This window comes from Phragmites australis, chromosome 6, assembly GCF_958298935.1.
Source record: "Phragmites australis chromosome 6, lpPhrAust1.1, whole genome shotgun sequence".
NCBI classification, from domain to species: Eukaryota; Viridiplantae; Streptophyta; class Magnoliopsida; order Poales; family Poaceae; genus Phragmites; species Phragmites australis.
In genome coordinates this window covers 24106722-24118336 of record NC_084926.1, presented here as the reverse complement: position 1 = coordinate 24118336, position 11615 = coordinate 24106722, and the positions used below count along the sequence as shown (strand labels likewise).

General features: G+C 46.3%; 1 protein-coding gene across 1 annotated transcript; it reads left to right on the top strand.

Moving 5' to 3' along the window:
• Window positions 1–7343: 7343 nt before the first annotated feature.
• LOC133922156 (cysteine proteinase 1) lies at window positions 7344–10887 on the top strand. The gene is made up of 4 exons (XM_062367359.1): window positions 7344–7908; window positions 8045–8164; window positions 10068–10311; window positions 10420–10887. Exons 1-4 carry the CDS (start codon window positions 7429–7431, stop codon window positions 10704–10706), a joined length of 1131 nt encoding a protein of 376 aa, XP_062223343.1. The 5' UTR covers window positions 7344–7428; the 3' UTR covers window positions 10707–10887.
• The last annotated feature ends 728 nt before the right edge of the window (window positions 10888–11615 follow it).

Here is an 11615-nt window from a genome sequence, read left to right as displayed (position 1 = left end):
GGAGAGTCCGCCCATGCTATGGAGGGCAAGGGCTCCGAAGAGCCCTAGAGCCTGGAGACCTGAAGGGCCTTCAGAGATCCATGATCCTAAGGCCATAGGATGGCGAGGCCAGGGGTGTCAGGGTCCATAATGATGACCCCCAATAGTAGCCCCTAGAGGTGGCCAGCAGAGGGGCTAGTCTCGCCGTTTTTGGAGTAGGGCCTCCGGCGGTCCCTAGCTCCGTGACTGACAGCCTATGGTCCTTCGTCTTGCTTGAGTTGTTTTGGAAAGTCTAGACCAATCGATTTGTACTAACCATCTAGTAACACCTGTGAGGGGGCATTCAATGTGTCCTACATTTAGCGGCATGGTCACGCCTTATCAAGCAGTAGTGGGACACGTGGTGCCTCATCGTTGGAGGGTCATGGGGGCGGTTTTGCTCCCCCATAACCGTGGCCTCGTGGGTGAAAGGACAGGGCATGCACACGCATTCCCAAGAGGAAATAACTCCCCCCCCCCACTCAGTTTATAAGGTGGAGGTACCGGCCGACTGGAGGCCCTATCTGATGCCTCTACTTCCATCTGCATCTACTTTAGCCCACGCGCACAGATGGCCATAGCACTCCCATCTTCCACCATTGTCCAGTGCTTCTCGCAGCCTTCCAAAGACCATCATGGTTAGCTCCGATGCTCAAGGCGGGGCTGTCGATGTGCACGGGGCGATGAATGCTCAAGTGGTGGCGATTCCTCCGGCACTGGCCGGGCCGTCGCCTGGTGTGGTGCTCCGTCACGCTAGCAGGAAGTATCCCTGGTAGAACAATGTGCTAGGGGAATCTGCCATCAGCGAGGCCGAACTCGATCCAAAAGTTGAGGAGAGGAAGATCCCCTCCAGGTCTGTCACCCGGGCATTGCGGAATGAAGCAGTTCCGAAGCCTCGGGGCCACGATACCATGGTGTTCGAAGCCTTTTTCAACGTGGGCCTTGTCTTCCCAGTAGTGTCACTTATCAAGGGAGTGCTCCGCCTTTTTTACGTAGGGTTACCATAGCTCATGGTCAACGTGATTGCCCATCTGGCCATCTTCGAGTGGGCCATGCAGGTAGACGAATGTGAAGGGAGAGTGGAACTTTTTGCCTCCATCCATGAGGTGAGTTGCCAGTCAAAGACTCCAACGGGGGACGGATTGACGAAGGCCTTTAGCTTTAGCAACGTGAACTTTCAACTCCGGCTAGAATATCAGGATGCGTTTCCAGCGAAGATCATCAAAAGCCAGTGGTACTCCGGGTGGACGGAGTGGTGGTTCTACTACGATGTTGGCATCGGGTCTCCCCTTCGTTCTACAAATCGGGATATTAAGTATGTTCAGAACATGGTGGTAGAGATCTTCGTTGCCTAGCTCGCTTCATGATTGACGCTTCTCCATAGGGTGGCCTGGAGGATGAGCATGCGTGATCTCGTGGAGGAGTTCAAGATGCTGCGTATCTGGCCCCTTTGGGCGGATTGGGAGCACATCTTTGCACAAGGTGGGGACGACGAGCCAAACGTGTACTCTGGGCACACCATTAGTTCTGGTGAGTCTTCCTCATTGTATTTCTTTGAATTTATGGATGTGACACGTCTTTTTCTTTTAGAGGATTGCCTTCTACTGGAGCAAGCGGCCAGAGTTGTGGAGGAGTTCTTGGGCCCACCTACCTCCATGGAGCAGGACCAACATATGGATTTGGTTGGGAGCTGGGAGTGGTACAACCACATCTACTTCCACCTCGAGGTAGTGGCTCCAGCGTGGCCAGATCCAGCAAAGCCCAAGGTCACCAGGAAGCGAGGGTGCAGGGTTTCTAGTGTCACGGCCTCCATGATCCCTACGAGCCCTCTCCGGGCACGGCTCCCTCCTGCTTCCAAAGGTTCATAGGCCAGCTCAGTGGCCGAGTCATCTGAGGTAGAGATGGACGGGGCGAAGCACTAGAGGCAGGCTACAAATGTTGATGTCACTTGCAACGTGTCCGGAGGTGAGACCTTGTAGCATCTAGGCCTCTAGGTAAGTGGTAAGTGTTTCGGTGATTAATGACAACCGTATCATTGTGACTAATGCATGTGTTTTGAAGGGAATCAAATTTTTTAGTTCACAATGATTGAATGAGTTTTCTTGGTCCCTCTTGGAATTCTATTGGTCGATCAAAAGGATATTTGCGTCAAGATTAAGGATCTTCTAGTTCTAAGTGTCACAAGGTGTTGAAGACACTTAGAGTAGACATAAGTCTCTTTTCGTCTTTTTGATCGTACTATAAAGGGGGGCTAAGTGTTGTAGCTTGACCTAGTTGAGTCTAGACATAGTTGAATGCACACTTGCAAAAATCTAGCACTAGGTAGCTCATAGAAGCCCATGGGTGAGAAGTTGAGAAGTTAGAACTCAAAGTTGATTGAATTGGACGAGTTCCAGAAAATTTGTTCTCACCGGATTGACCAATGTGACAAGGTTTAAACTCACCGGACTATTTCCCCTCTCTGTGAAGGTTTCAAATGACCTCACCAGATTATCCGGTGATTGGAGGAATTTTGCACCAGTGCATTTAACAGAAGAGTCATTCTTCAAAGAAGTTTGAAGTTACATGCACCGGATTGTCCGGTGATCAGAAGGACACATACACCAGACTATTTATCAGAAGCAATGTTTTTCTGGAGAAAATCCAAGTTGAACTAATCGGATTGTCTGGTGACATAAAGGAAGTTATCACCGGACTATTTAACAGTGACTTAGTATTTTCGGAGAAATGAATTATAAGTCACCGGATTGTCCGGTGATATTATGTGAAGGAACACCAGAGCATTTTGCAACGGCTACTAACAGATGGCAGGCAACATGTGAAGAAAAGTAGTCTCACCAGATTGTCTGGTGCTAACAGAAGTGTGTGCGTCGGACCATCCGGTGTTCACAGAAAATATAAGTTGTTGGGTAACGGCTAGATTTGGATCTCTAGCCTATATATACCCCCTCACTTAACTTCATACGTCTCTCTTGCAATCCAGAAGTATTCATACACAGTTGTTGTCATTTAGAAGTAAGGGAGAGCACTTGAGGTGATTTGCAAGTTCTTAATTGAAGAGTAAGGACTTCATTAGTGCTTCAAGAGTAGCGAGTGTGCATCTAGCTGTTGTTTAGGCTTGATAGGGATCAAATGAACTAGTTAGCTTGTTACTCTTCGTGGTTGGCAACACCTAGCCAGTCGTAGAGATTGGAGGTGTTCTCAGTGAACTCTTGGAGGTCTTGTGGGAGCCCTGGGAAGCTCGTGTACTTGGTTTGATACCCACCAATCCAGAAATAGAGAAGTGGCAATCACTAGTGAGCTCTTGATTCTTGGTGACTCAAGCGGGAGCGACATCCTTGTATGGATGCTCCAACGAGGATTAGTGGAGAGTGCCAACTCTTCGATACCTCGGGAAAAACTCGGTGTCCCCTTACCCTACTCTTGTTACATTTCGCATTTTGCTTCTAGCATTTCCTTCATGCAAGTTTCAATTCAGCACTTTACTTATGTTCTATATGCTTGCATGTTTATACTTATCATTCTAGCTTTCTAGGTCGTCTAGTTGCTTTTATTCATTCTAAACTAAGATTGCTCTTTGTTCTAGAATTCGGTAGTTGGTTTAAGTTTTTATTAGTGCCCTATTCACCCCCCTCTAGGGCCTTTAGATCCTTTCAGAGCTGGCTTGACGGAAGCGATCGTGGGAAGGGTCCAGCCCCTCCAGACCTGTCTTCCCACGGCCAAAGCCGAAGAGGGGGCGAGTCCTCCCTGGATTGGGGGTTCATTGATTCAAATGGCGAGGATGTCACAAGTCCCTCTGATGAACAGACCAAGGGCCCTGGTGAGACGTTACTCCATTGGTTTATATCTTGCCGTAGCGATGTACCAGGATCCTGACTTGCATTCTTGGGGTGTTTCAGTGGTCACCAAGATAGACCCGTCTATGGCCCCCACTAAGGTTCTGGAGCCCCAACAGAATGTGATGACCCCTCCAAAGGTGTCCATGATGCTCTGGAGGTGACGTTTTTGACGCCCTGGGATGTCACACTAGTTCATGCTCTGGTCCTTGCGGTCGGTACAGGGGAGCCAGTCCCTCCATTGCCATTACTACCGCACTAGTAGAGGGGGGCCTTTGTTTCGAGGCCTTGATTTCAAAAGACTTAATGCTTCGCGCAAAGGCGCTGAAATCTTTTGCCTCAGCCTAATCTTGCCTTAGGAGCGGAGAGATCGAGCTGTCTATGGATCGGAGCCCTCCGGAGAAAGTGGAGGCGCACCTAGAGGCAGCGGCCTGGCAGGTACACTCATGCCCAAGGTTTCCTTGGTTGTGGTTTTTTGGGCTGCTCACCTTATCTTTCCTATATCGTGTTTCGCAGCAACTGCTTTTGATGAGGGCGCTAGGACATGCGCGGCGCCAGGCTCTCATTGTGGCCTGTGACGGGATCTGAGATGAAGTGGCAAGGCTCCGTAGAGCTGAGTCTATGGAGTGTCATCTGTAGGAAGAGGTGGTATGGCGTGAGCGTGAGGAGGGCCTCAGACAGGAGGAGGTGGCATGGCAGGACTGTGCAGAGGCTGAGGCATGGAAGACTGCCAAAGCTCTCCAGGAAGTGGAGGCATCTATTGAAGTGGCCATTACAACTCATGTGTCAGCGGAGGGTGATGCCCAAGTCCTCTGGATTAGGGTGGCCGAAGTCCAACGGGAGCTAGAGCAGGCTCAAACGATGGAAAAGACACTACACGCAGAGTGCCATGGGCTAGACGAGCGTGCATCAGAGGCGGCCCGGGCCACCCATGATGCCTTGAGTGGACTTAGGGTTGAAGGCCCACCAATACCTTCCAGCTCAGAGGTGTTGGTCCTGACACTCTGCTGGCTCCGACCTGCCACGAGGGCGACCACTAATACTGTCGAGGCCTACGCGAAGTCCAACGTACGTGTGGCATCGATGCTCCAGCTGACCTTGCTGCTTTGGGGAGGGCTCACCAATTCAAAGCATTGGAGCAGCCGGTGTAGGACTCCGTGATCTCAGATTTTCAGCTAGAGGCGCCCTCGATTGAGACTCACATGGCCTTGGACAACTTCCGTCGGGGTGTATGGGCGAAGCATGGCCGAACCGTGATGCTGTGCTTCATGGAAGCTCATGTGAAGCAGAGGGGCTCCCTGCTCAGGCTCTTCCGCAGGGTGCCATGCTCCTCGTCAGGAGCTTCCAAACGCACCACCGCCATCTGGATATCCTTCGCATCTGATCGTCGCTCCGTGGGAGTAGTCTTTGCATGGGGACGACACTTCACAAGACCCGCCTCCAGAGGTGTAGCTCTAAGTAGGCTACTATTTCATCGATTTTTTGACCCCTTTCTATTTATGCTTCATATATTAATTTGCATAGATCTTTTGCAAAAAATGGAGATATATGCATAGATCTTATGAAGCAATTTTTGCATAAGATCTACGCAAATTGCTTCTCTGTGACTAGAGTTACAATTGTGTGTTCGAGACAAGCTTAGTGGAGCGTGCCATTCTGCCTAGTGATCCTCGACGACGACCAAAGTTTTGTTGGGCGCTTTCACCTAGACGATGTAATGTACCTAAGGATACAAGTTTTGTATTTTTTGTCATTACATGGAAAAAAACTTAAAAAATGAATTAGAGATTCACTCGTACTTAATTAAGTTAAGAAAAAAATTAAACTAAGTAATGACCGAAATTATCCATTAGATACCCACTTGCATCTCTAAAGGTACCATGTACATTAATAAACTACCTATTAAATACCCACTTACATCCCTAAAGATACCATGTACATTGGTCACATACTTTAAGGGTACGTTTGGTTGATGGGTGAGATTGGATGGGATAGCGTCATCCCTGATTTTTAGGATGGGATGATTCAATTTTCTATTTGGTTGAAATAGATGAGATGAGCCAGTTTTCTATTTAATTGGTGTGATTAAAGTGGATAGGATAGACTAGTTTTCTATTTGGTCGGATGGATTAGATAAACTGAGTTGGTTATGATAATTTTTTGGCGAACTTACCTATTGATTGTGCAACATTTGGATGAATTTATGCATGTTTGAATTTATCTAAATTCAAATTGAATTAAAAAAGAATATCACATGAAAATGATACAAATGCATATAAATGTAACATTGCAAATGAATTCACCTTTTCACCAAATAACTTAGGGTTATAAATATTTTTATAAATTAGTACATCACATTAGAAAAATATTAGTGGATTTTTTAGATTTTTGAGAATTTATTTGAGACGTTAAAAATTACTAGAAGTTATAAAAATAAGTTTATTTGGATAATTTTAATTAAATATTGCCTTAAACTTTTTGCATCAAACCAATTAAAACGAGTTGTTGATGAGCTCTAGTTTGATCGTGAAAATGTTTAAAAATTTTAAACCACTCTTATACTACCAAATAAAATCGAAAGTTAAATAAAAAAAATATGTACACACTTACTAACAACTGATCGCACCATCTGGCATCCTGAGTGAATATTTGTTTTTTTTACCACTCCATTCACAGTAGCTTCATTTATTAAGGGTGTGTTTAGTTGAAGAGTGAGATTGGATAGGATAGGGCTATCTATATTTTTTTATAAGGATGAACTAGTTTTTTATTTGGTTGGTAAGATTAAAGTGGATAATATATTCTATTCATATTTATAGTACATAACATGAGGAGAATATTAATAAATTTTCTCAGGTATTTAGGAATTTATTTAAGATATTAAAAATTGCTAGAAATTAAAAAAGTGATTTTTTAGAGAATTTTAAAATAGGTTACTAGTGTGCTCTAATTTATTTATAAAAATATTTAAAAATTTTAGATCACTTTTATACTTCAAATAAAATTATAAGTTAAATAAAAAATTACAATACACAGTACACGCGGACGAGCAAAAGATGAGGGAGACGAACGCGAACCTGAAACGATCCGGTGGAATCGGCCGAATTAAGTCATCCAGCATCTACATCCAATATTCAATGAAACAGACCGCCCCATCCACACGCTAAGGTGTCAACCATCTAACAGCCCTGGCCCCTTTAAAATATCTATGTATCACAATCCATCGTTATCAATATTTCGAGGGCCTATTTGCAAACCCGCACCACTAGAGGTCTAATTCCTCCTTTTTCGCAATATTAATGTAAGAATAAAAACAAATAACTCAACAATATTAAAATAAATATATATATACACTCAAAGTATAGTAAAAAAATTGATCATAAAACATCTTTATTACCGTAATAAATAAATAATCTAAAATCGATACATCTAAAATCATAGATAAATATTGTGAAACGGGAAAGTATATCTGAACAACTCCCTATAATAAAGCTAGTGCTAGTGAGAGAGAACCAAGAAACCCGAAGCAACCACCAATCCAAACAGGCGAAGGGGAGAAAGCAAGGAATCCCCAATGGCTCATCGCCGCCTCCTCCTCCCTCTCCTCCTCTCTGTGACCGCGGCCGCGGCCGCGGCCGCAGCCGCCTCCGTCAACGCCGAGGACCCCCTGATCCGGCAGGTGGTCTACGGCGGTGAGGAGAACGACCTGGAGCTGAACGCCGAGTCCCACTTCTTGAGCTTCGTGCAGCGGTTCGGCAAGTTGTACAAGGACGCCGACGAGCACGCGTACCGGCTATCCGTGTTCAAGGCCAACCTCCGCCGCGCTCGCCGGCACCAGCTGCTGGACCCGTCGGCGGAGCACGGCATCACCAAGTTCTCCGACCTTACCCCCGCCGAGTTCCGCCGGACCTACCTCGGCCTCCGCAAGTCCCGGCGTGCGCTCATCAGGGAGCTCGGGGGCTCCGCTCACGAGGCGCCCGTGCTGCCCACCGACGGCCTCCCCGACGACTTCGACTGGAGGGACCACGGCGCCGTCGGGCCCGTCAAGAACCAGGTTGGTCCGCCCGAATTCGGCCCCCCATGATCCGCCGATCGAGAGCCGTTCTCTTGATTATTTCTTGATCGATTCGATCTAGCCTTTTTGTATGAGTGATCTTGAATTTTTTGCTTGTTTGTTTGTGGATTTGTAGGGTTCGTGCGGGTCGTGCTGGTCGTTCAGCGCGTCGGGGGCGCTGGAGGGGGCGCACTACCTCGCCACCGGCAAGCTGGAGGTGCTCTCCGAGCAGCAGATGGTCGACTGCGACCACGAGGTCTTCTCCTTTCCCTTGCATAATTTTTCCTACTACTGTTATCTCTTTTCTGTGATTGGTTCATGGTTGCTGGAAGAAAGGTTGGATTTTTTTTTCCGGCCTATTGCCCATATTTTGTCAGCTGGTGTGGTGTCCTTTTCCTATTTTTCTTCCCTTCTGATTGGGCAGCAGGTACTAATCTTGGAAGGGGAGGGCGGACTTTGTAAGGGGATTTGGAGGAGTGTCAAGATTTTATGAGAAAATTTGAAAGGGAAATTAGGAGGAAAAACATCTGTATAAGATTGAGATATCACTAATTGGGAGTCGAATCGAAGTTGTTGGCATAGCAATCGAGGTTAGCATAGAGAAGCAAAGTGGTGGGTGTAGTTTTGATGGTTGTGGAGTAGGTGGATGGATAAAGCAAGAAGGTAAGAAATGTTAGGTGGAGTGGATATATCAGATATTAGAAAATAGAGAAGGGTGAGGGGGGATTCCGAAAGGGGAGTTTGGAAGGAAATGGATCACTTTGAATCGAAGTGGCCGACATAGCAATCAAAGATAGCGTAGAGAACCAAACTAGTATAGGGTAGTGGAGTGTAGGTGCATAAAACGAAGGAGAAGAATATGAAATGTCAGTTTAGTCAAGGTAGGCCGTAGCCTTTGGGAATGACTTGGAGCCTTAGAGCATGTGCATCGGTCACTGCTAAGAGGTAGCCACAGGAGAGAGAAACTCCCCTTAGAAGCTAAAGAAGAGTGAAGCTAGTTAACTACCCTTAGCACCTAACAGAGGGGGTAACGGATGCACATGCTCTTAGAAGCTGATGACATTGTCTGTGTGTTTTTAGGTCTCTCGATGATACATAATATCTAGAATGACTGGAAAATACTTGGGAACTAATCTATTCTTGTTAGCTCTTCACTCTTTGAGCACACACAACTCATGTGTTGGGACAGTACAAGACTTTAGATACTCTGATTTAGCAATTGAAAGAGAAATAAGTATGGGATTGTGTGATGTGTTATTTTGGTATAATTGGCCTAGGACCAAAATAACAACATAAACAAAATGAGGAACTTTATTCGGCTTCTGTCCATGTTACCGCAGCTGCATGCTGGTGTCATCTGTGGCGGCAAGTTGCTTAACTTAGGGCCCATTTGGATAGGTTATAGCTTCGGAGCTTCTGGTTAGTTGAGAAAGCGGCTGTGGCTGTTGAATTTTAGTTGTTGGTTTTTATAATAAACTTTTAACTTCTCAATATATCTAAAAGCCAGCCATAACCTGTTTCTCAGCTTTTAGTTCATTTCCGCTACAGCTGCTTCTTCAGTCAGCCAAAAGTCACTAGAAACCGGGGCCAGACGCCAACTGTTTGGATAACTTCTGGGTTTTTTTAAAGGAAAAGCTAAAAAAAAAGACTATCCAAATGGAACCCCCCCCCCCAACTATTTTTTTATAAACTCTTGAAGTGAGGTTGCAAAACTGCTGGAACATGAAACAGTGATACATGTAAATGAAAAGGTAGATGTCGTGTTGTTTGCACCTTTCATTAAGTTAGTTTCAGCCTTAGCCAAATGTAAAACACATTCACTCAGCAAAAGCAATTTTACTGTTTATATGTAAAAGGTAATCAACATCCTTGTGGGTACAGTAAAATTTCTATTACGCGGAAAGCTTGTACTACACTTTATACACTTTTGTCACAAGTGAATAATTGGGTTTGTTTGCGCTTTTCTCACTACTTTTAACACATGTGAAGCTAAAGCTGTGTCCCATCCTTTTTTGTTGAGTTTTTACTGTTTCTGTTGCTTTTGCCTATTTGCTAGTACTATTCATATTGATGATTGCTTGATGTTGCTGCTACCCGCTTTAGCTAAATGGCTGCATTCATCCCTCGATTAACTGCCCTGCATTGTTGTAAATTTACAGTGTGATTCATCAGAACCTGATTCTTGCGATTCTGGGTGCAATGGTGGGCTGATGACTACAGCCTTCAGTTATCTTTTGAAATCTGGTGGCCTTGAGAGTGAAAAGGAGTACCCTTATGCCGGGACGGACGGTCAATGCAAATTTGACAAATCCAAGATTGTTGCTTCCGTTCAGAACTTCAGTGTTGTCTCTGTGGATGAAGATCAAATTGTTGCTAACCTTGTCAAACATGGTCCACTGGCAAGTAAGTAGAAGAATCTCTCACGCCCATAGCCTGATCGGTTCATCTAAATACATAGCGCAGTAACCAACAAGCAATGAAATAGCTGATGCATTTTTCTGTTCCATGCAGTTGGTATCAACGCCGCCTACATGCAGACATACATCGGTGGCGTGTCATGCCCATACATCTGCGGCAGGCATCTTGACCATGGCGTTCTTCTTGTTGGCTATGGCTCGGCTGGTTTCGCCCCCATCCGCCTGAAGGAGAAGCCGTACTGGATCATCAAGAACTCTTGGGGCGAGAACTGGGGGGAGCATGGGTACTACAAGATCTGCAGGGGCTCCAACGTCCGCAACAAGTGTGGCGTCGACTCCATGGTTTCTACAGTGTCCGCTATCCATGCCTCTAAGGAGTAGACTCTGATCAGTTGCCCTCCTGATGTTAATCGTAATTTGGTACTATGCTAATAACTTTAATACCTGCTAGTAGCTAGGCTCCATCTGTGCGCAGTTATATATAAGGCAGCAAAGATGTGAAGCTGCAACAAACAGAATGCTTCTATAAGTTCATGATTGTGACAGCCGGATTTTTTTTCCACCCTCTCTGATCTCTCTCTGCCGCCATGGACCAACATCCGCCATGGACCCACATGTTGGTGTCGTCTTCCTCCTCCAGATCTCCCCTCGCATATTAGAGCCAGCAGCCCGTTTTGAAATTTTATCAAGCTCGTTTGTAATCAAAGCAAATCAATGCCAATTGAAGACACCTATGGAAACTGCCAGCCTCCAATTGCTCCGAGTATCAATTGAGTACGAAGAAAGGGGAAACCGTTGAGTTTTTTCTTTCACCGTGCACCACCCGGAGAATCAAATCCGCCGTGACCGTGCCTCGTGCTTTATAAGGAGCCCCTCGTATCTCCGGAGCACCCCTTTTGCAATCCGCACCGCTCCATTGCCAAATTGCCACCCTCGCTGTCATCTCCTTCAACTCTGATCGTGCGCCACCGCATCCCTTTTGTCTCTGTCTGTTGGCATCTCCAAGCAAGTCCCACGGGACCGTAACATCACAAGCAATGCCGCAGAGCCGTCTTCGTCGACAGTCCACCACCAAAGCACCATCCTCGTGCTGGCCAAAGTTCTTCGCCGCCTCTCACCATCATCACAGCCATGCGAGCCACCTTGGAGCCCGCGACCAGGCAAACAGAATCGTTGTCATCACCTTGCCCTCTTCTGCCGCTCGCCGAAACTCCGTGACCACCGCGACACCGTTTTCGTGCTTCTCCGGTGATCCTCCATCATGCCAGCTCGCCGCCACCATCGTCTTCA

Coding starts and splice junctions, on each gene's coding strand:
- LOC133922156 (XM_062367359.1), top strand. CDS start 7,429: ATGGCTCATCGCCGCCTCCTCCTCCCTCTCCTCCTCTCTGTGACCGCG. Junction 7,909..8,044: donor TCGGGCCCGTCAAGAACCAG/GTTGGTCCGCCC, acceptor GTGGATTTGTAG/GGTTCGTGCGGGTCGTGCTG. Junction 10,312..10,419: donor CAAACATGGTCCACTGGCAA/GTAAGTAGAAGA, acceptor TGTTCCATGCAG/TTGGTATCAACGCCGCCTAC.